At 41.7% G+C, this 7,510-nt stretch overlaps 1 protein-coding gene across 1 annotated transcript; it reads right to left on the reverse strand.

The window, feature by feature from the left end:
- Positions 1-465: 465 nt before the first annotated feature.
- LOC149130139 (acyl-coenzyme A amino acid N-acyltransferase 1-like) lies at positions 466-7,086 on the reverse strand. Its single transcript, XM_089345915.1, has 2 exons — positions 6,575-7,086; positions 466-1,706 (listed from the first exon to the last, which is right to left on the reverse strand). Exons 1-2 carry the CDS (start codon positions 7,059-7,061, stop codon positions 832-834), a joined length of 1,362 nt encoding a protein of 453 aa, XP_089202041.1. The 5' UTR covers positions 7,062-7,086; the 3' UTR covers positions 466-831.
- Between the last annotated feature and the right edge of the window lie 424 nt (positions 7,087-7,510).

Genomic DNA, 7,510 nt, shown 5'->3' on the forward strand with positions numbered 1-7,510 from the left:
TGTAATTAATCATGCATTATTTTATTATAGTCAGGACAGGGATCTCATCACAGGCTGATGAGACCTGGTACTGGTACCACGTAAACCAGTACCGACTGTTCCATAGCTTCCATCTAACCATTTTGATGAATAGCGACAAAGTTATTTTATGAAATTCTTCATCATTTTCAAAAGACATGAAAAGAGAAAGGCAGTACATTTCAATAAAAATTTGATAACAAAAGGTTAATAACATAAACATCTTTTTATTTCAATGTCTCAACATTACAAATATTATCATCCTCATAAACATTATTAGCATATTTATCACACCATCATCATCAGAATCATCACAACTATAGATATTAACTCTTTAGCATTCAGATTATTGTTGAATGTGATCCTTATTAATTTACATTCTTTTGAGTTATTGATGCATTATCTCAAAGCTTTCAGATTTCAATAATGTGATTTTTTATTTTTAGAATGACATTGTAGGGCAGGTGTGAGAAGCTAAACGTGACAGTTTGAATAGAAAACATGTAGAATATTTTGGTCGGATATCACCTGTTTAAAGGTTAAAGGTTGTTATACCGACTCATCTGTGGCCACCCCTACTTTTATAATGCAAACAACCATCATTAGAATTCTTGTCTCTAATATATTGGAAGTCTTTCTGGTCTGAGAAGGACGCTTCTGCAATTTCTTGCTGGTCAACCTGCACAAATAATTCATTTATGGTGATCAAATGTTTAGCTCATTCCCTGCAGCAAGCTGACAGGTGCAATCAGTAAATATTCGATGTGTTGCACACTGATATAAAGAATCAATATCGAATCACTGTTGAAATTTTTATAGATTTTCGGTAAAAAATTCCTTAATATTTAACCAGGACTTTTCTTGTGCCTCAGCATGTTGTTGAGGAGAACCCCCAAAAATAGTAGCCCCACCAAAGTATATAGAATAACAAGAATAAAAGAGTGGGGTATATGGAGGTTCCAAGAGGTGGCCAGCACCCTCGTATATAATTAATTCAATATCTTTTTTTTTCGTTGGGGTCAAGTTGTTGAGCCAGATGTAATAGTCACTAGTGTAAAGTAATTTGTCATCGCCACTAACTAAAAACAATACTTTACTACGAGAACTTTCATCTAAATAAAACAATTTAGATTCATCTACTTTCCAAGATGAAATCATAGATCCATCATCATTGAATACAGTATGGCCACAATCAATTGAACAGCAATATGGCAGCTGTTTACCATTATGGCGGATGCCAAAAGCAAAGAAAGTTGGGGCAGCATTAATACTTATAACAGCACTTACTTGTGGACACTGTTTCGCTACGTATAGAGCTATTACCCCTCCTAGAGATGTCCCTAAAACACCTATACCATTCTCACTGGAAACTTGCTCGTGGTTAATAAGCCACTCAATAGCCTCTTCGAAATATTCAAAATCAACCTCAGTGACGACTGAAGGTAAGTCTTTATAAGCAAAATAGGCCAAACTTAAAGTAATAAATCCATGGGACGCTAACAAAGCACCTCTGGATTCTATCAAAGAACCGGTGCTACCAAACAGATCTATCACAGCAGGATATCGTCGTCGTTGTCTGTTGGTTGTTTCATCACTTGGTATGAATAAACTACCCCGAAGTCTTCCGTGGTTAACTGTGATTTTGCGGACACCAGATCTCAAAAACGAGCGTCGAACCAACTTGGTTGCTAATTGTTATATGGACTGTTAGATATGTAATTCGTCTGACGTTCCGTGTGTCATGTGGTTCGTCTGAGTTCATTGTTTCATTGTTGTTGTCTTGTGGGACTGTCGTAGTAAAAGGTCATTGATATATATATGGCGGACATGACTTTTGTTTATTCATAACGAACATTGGGTGAGTGCATTCTTTGTATGTAATTGAACAATAAATGTAATAATTAAATTGTATAACTCGTTATGTTATCTCTGCGAGTCAGTCCGAGGGAAACATAACAGAGTTTATTGGCGTCGCCGGTAGGATACATGCTTACTTTACCGTAAAATTATTCATCGTAATAACAATGGCTGAAAAACAGACAGTAGAACTTATCAAATTGTTTAGGGAACAAATGGACAAGCAAATGCAACAACATCAGAGAGATATGGACGCTCTGTTAAAACTGTTTGGTGCTCGACAAGTTGAAGGCGATTCTAGTGGCTATTTTTCAGCTGCTTCAACAACAGTGTCGATTCCACCATTTACTGCATTTGATTCAGCGACAGAACTATGGCCTGATTACTGGTCAAGATTCCGTACGTTTGTGGCTGCTAATGCTGTACCTGAAAAACGCATGGCACAAGTGTTCCTGACCAATCAGACTGCTACTGTTTACAAACAACTTGCTAATCTGGCTACCCAACAAAATCCGCCTAAAGATATCAACAACTTGATAATGGACGAAATCGTTGACTTCATGAAGGAACAGTTCGACCCTAAACTTTTCATTGTGAGAGAGCGTTTCAAGTTTTGGAGTGATATGCAGCGGAAGCCAGGCGAAACTCTCCAGGAGCTGGCAGCACGTATACGCCAGGATGCAGCTACCTGTGATTTTCCAGCGATCACCAACCCACAGGATGAAGCTCTGAGACAGAGATTCATATGTTCGGTTAACAATGAAGCGGTTCTGAAGGCGCTTTTTAAGATAAAAGACTCAGAACTAGATTTTGCCCGTGCTGTCCAGGTTGCCATCGAGACGGAAGACGCAGCAAAGGTTGCAAAAGAAACTGTATACGGTTCCAAAACCAAGCAGGTGTACAAGGTCCAGCAGAACAGGAATAAGAGTCCTCAAAAGAAACATCAGCAGTCTTATTCCACAAACCAGGAGAAATGCTACCGATGTGGAAAGGCCCACAAAGCAACAGACTGTCCTTTCAGGGAAACCAAATGTCATTTTTGTGATAAAAAGGGTCATTTGCAAGCGGTGTGTAGGAAAAAACAACATCAGCAACGCAATGGTCATTCACAAACTCCCGTGAAAAGAATCACAAAAGCTGAGCTAGTCAAGGCGATCCTAGGTGAAGTTTCCCGAGACACTCACAGTTTAATTGTGCCAGTAACAATCCAGAACAGACTGTTCACAATGGAATTGGACACTGCTACTACAGGCAATTTTGTTTCCTTGTCAGTCTGGAAACAACTTGGAAGACCAAAGCTGCAAGATGTCAAGCATCGCTATGAATCTGCCAGCAAGCACAACCTGCCTGTTCTAGGAACTTTCATGGGCCAAACCAAGGATCCAACAACTGGTAAGCAGGATCTTATACCTTACATAGTCACCAAGATCTCTGATCTTAATTTGCTGGGTCGGAATGCTATCCAGACTCTGGGAATTTCCGTAGACACTGCTCTAGGTTTGAAAAGCATAGACAGCCAAGCTAAGAGGGAAGGTGCAGAAGGGATGTATCCAAAGACCTCAAGCGAGCCATATGTTTCCCTGCAGCAAGATTGTAACAACATGTGTGATGAATTTCCAGATCTTTTCAAGCAAGAATTGGGATGTCTCAAGAACTTTGAACTGGAAGTGAAGTTCAAATCGGACGCAACACCAGTCTTTCACAAGGCACGTCCGGTCCCATTTGCTCTTCGTGATGACCTGGCCAAAGGTTACGAAGAAGGCATCGCCAAGGGAATCTGGAAGCCTGTTCAATTCAATGAATACGGAACGCCAGTGGTACCGATTCGTAAAGCACACGCTTCAAGCAACCTGAAGCCCAAACTACGGATTTGTGGTGACTACTCTGTGGGAATTAATGACCAACTTGCTGATCACCGTCATCCAATGCCACTCCCTGCTGAACTGATGCAGAAACTCGGAGGTGGATTCAGATATACAAAGATAGACCTTGCTGATGCCTATAATCAGATCAAACTGGCTCCAGAAAGTCAACGCAGACTCGCACTCAGCACTCACCGTGGAGTACTCCTGCAACAACGACTCCCTTTCGGAATCAAGTCAGCACCTGGTTACTTTCAGGAGATCATGGAAAACCTGACCCATGATCTACCTGGAGTGGCCGTCTTCCAGGATGACATGCTCGTCAGTGGGAAAGATGCAAACAGTCACTTAAACAACCTAAAGTGTCTGCTCACACGTCTAAGCGACAATGGACTCAGATGTCGCCGTGAAAAGTGCCAGTTTGCACTACCCAGTGTAGAATACCTTGGACACATTTTGTCGACTGAAGGGATCACTAAGGGATCCAAAGTCGAAGCAGTCTTAAAGATGCCATCTCCAACGAACGAATCAAGCTTGAAATCTTTCCTAGGTTCAGTTCAGTTTTATGGAAAGTTTATCCCAAACCTAGCCAGTATAGCAGAGCCACTCTATTGCCTTACAAAAAAGTCAACTATTTGGAAGTGGGGAGATGAGGAACAGTCAGCTTTTGATCACTTGAAAAATGTACTTTCATCAAGTCAAGTTCTGATACACTTCGATCCAAACAAAACTTTGGGACTGGCTTGTGACGCATCAAACGTTGGTATTGGAGCAGTCCTGTTTCACCGCTATCCTGATGGAAGCGAGCGCCCAATATCCAATATGTCCAAGACTCTCACTTCTGCACAGCGTAACTACAGTCAAATTCAAAAGGAAGCCCTAGCTATCATATTTGGCTTGCAGAAGTTTTACCAATATTTGTACGGTCGTAAATTCCTACTCGTGACTGACCACAAGCCACTGACATCACTATTCAGTCCGAGGAAAGGGACGCCACTTCTCGCTGCTAACAGACTAGCACGATGGGCCCTGTGGCTGAACCAGTTTGACTACACCATTGAATATCGGAAATCAGCAGATCATGGCAATGCTGATGCCCTCAGTCGCTTGCCATTCGGTGATGACAACGACTTTGACAGAAAGGAAAATGGTGAAGACATAGACATGGTGTGTGCCATCAAAGCTCTTAGTATTCAAGTCCAACCTGTGGATGCTAACGTCCTCCGTCAAGAGTCAGGGAAAGATCCAGTGATATCTACAGTGATGCGCTACGTCCGTGAAGGCTGGCCACCAAAGAACATGGAGATCAATGACGAAGTCAACAAGTTCCGTAAGTTATCAAACTCACTTAGTATCTGTCATGGATGCCTTATACATGGATCTAGAGTTGTGATTCCACATAGCTTGCAGCCAAAGATCCTCAATCTTCTGCATCTCGGACACTTTGGCATGGAACGCATGAAACAGCTAACAAGAACTGCTGTATATTGGCCTGGTATCGATGCTGCTATAGAGATAGCCAGTCGACGATGTGATTCATGTAACGAACATCAAAGGCAGCCATCTAAGCCTCCAGTTCACCCATGGATGTTACCAGAAAAGCCGTGGAGTCGCTTACATCTGGACCATGCAATAAATTTTATGGGTAGAGATTGGCTGGTGATCACAGATGCTTATTCCAAGTACCCATGCATTCATCCCACTTCCTCCACGTCCTCCAAAGTCACTTTGAATCTGCTTGAGGAAGACTTTGCGCACTTCGGATTTCCTCACACACTGGTCACCGATAACGCACCAACTTTTACGTCTGAGGAGTTCCAGAGCTGGTGCAAAGAACGCGGGATCACACACCTGACAGGTGCACCTTACCACCCAGCTACCAACGGAGCAGCGGAACGTTTGGTGCAGACCTTCAAACAAGCTCTGAGGAAGTCTTCTCTTCCGCCAACACGAGCACTTCAAGAATTCTTGATGCAGTACCGGAGAACACCAACATCCTGTGGATTCTCTCCAAGTGAACTTTTGAATAACCGGCAGATACGAACAAGGATTGATTCTCTGCTGCCATCGCCAACACACATTGCTCAAGGCAAACAGTCTAAGGAAGCACATAAGTCTCAGGTGACTCCAAGCTCGGCTGATGTCGCTAAAGTTACCAGGCAGTACAAGGCCGGAGATCCTGTGTATGCACTCTACTATGGACCTCGCCGAGACAAAGATCCCCGATGGGTACCAGCAATCATTAAGAAGTCATTGGGTACTCGCTGCTTTAACGTGAAGGTCATACCTCATGGCCCGATGTGGAGACGACACTGGAAACAGCTGCGACCGCGGTACACAACTGAGGAAGACAATGAACCTGGTGATGCAGAAAACACTGTATTTGAATTTGCAACAGATCACCCGATGGAGATCTCGGAAACTGTGCCACTAACACAAAGACAAACCAGACCCAAGACCATGTTACCCGTTCCAGAGTATGGACCAGACAACCCAAGACGGTCCAAGAGAACCCGTAAAACCCAAGAGAGACTTTGCTGTTGATACTTCTTGTGTAGCATCAATTTCAGTGGGGAGGTGTTATATGGACTGTTAGATATGTAATTCGTCTGACGTTCCGTGTGTCATGTGGTTCGTCTGAGTTCATTGTTTCATTGTTGTTGTCTTGTGGGACTGTCGTAGTAAAAGGTCATTGATATATATATGGCGGACATGACTTTTGTTTATTCATAACGAACATTGGGTGAGTGCATTCTTTGTATGTAATTGAACAATAAATGTAATAATTAAATTGTATAACTCGTTATGTTATCTCTGCGAGTCAGTCCGAGGGAAACATAACACTAATGGTTTTATATCGGAAGTAAACTCAGAATGCTGTGAGATATGACCAGGGTGGACCATCACAGTGCAATCCAAAGTTTTGGTGGCATCAAGAGTCATAATTCTACCATGTTTTCCAACTACTTGAGTCATACTCCAAAATAATCCCATGGGATCAATTCCAGTGTAAGTTCCCGCTAAACATGGATCAGTGACCAGATTAACACATCCGTCAACTGAAGCTTTGAAATGTCCGAAAGACCTGAAAACGGATTCTCTTTTCTTTGAGCTCTGTTCCATTGTGGCACTGACTGTGACATTTTCTTCAGGTTTCAAACCAGAAACACTCACAGACAATTGCTCATCAACCAAACCATTTTCTGGATTCACTGTTACCGAAACTGGGCAGCGGGTTGAAACTAGCACTCTGGGTAAGACTGTTGGGTAGCTGGGTATGTGACGTAGAGCAGAGAGTAGTTGGTAGGATGGACGGAGGATCATCTTTCTCGGTCAGTGTATACTTGCAGGATTGCAGAAGAAAAATTAATAAATAAAATGGGTTGTTTTAGATAAAAATTCAAGGTTGAGACAAGCAGGTTTTGTTAATATCACAGTTACTTTAATTACTTATTAACATAAAAATTAAATACAAACAGGATAAATAACCAGCATACTTATGTCATCAAAAATGCTTGACTTTCTCAATGATAGAAAAGGGCATCATTAAAACAATGCAAGAAAACATTGATAAATGTCAGTAAACAGGTAAATATATCTACATGCACAGAACTGAAGCACTTGAAAAATCAGATACAGTTGGAATGACTCAGTTGTAATATCCACATAATGCATGTATGTGTGTGTTTATATACAGTGGAGGGAAATAAATATTCGTACATGTCAAAATTCTTTATTTATTTAATTTCTAATGAACATAAATGGGATATACC

This window comes from Octopus bimaculoides, chromosome 30 (assembly GCF_046866305.1).
Source record: "Octopus bimaculoides isolate indiv1 chromosome 30, ASM4686630v1, whole genome shotgun sequence".
Lineage (NCBI taxonomy): Eukaryota > Metazoa > Mollusca > Cephalopoda > Octopoda > Octopodidae > Octopus > Octopus bimaculoides.

What these genes read in the sequence shown, in the direction of transcription:
- LOC149130139 (XM_089345915.1), bottom strand. Translation starts at nt 7,061, where the DNA reads ATGATCCTCCGTCCATCCTACCAACTACTCTCTGCTCTACGTCACATA. An exon ending in TATAAAACCATTAGTGTTAT is followed by an intron (nt 1,707 to 6,574) that starts GTTTCCCTCGGA and finishes TATAACAATTAG; the next exon opens with CAACCAAGTTGGTTCGACGC.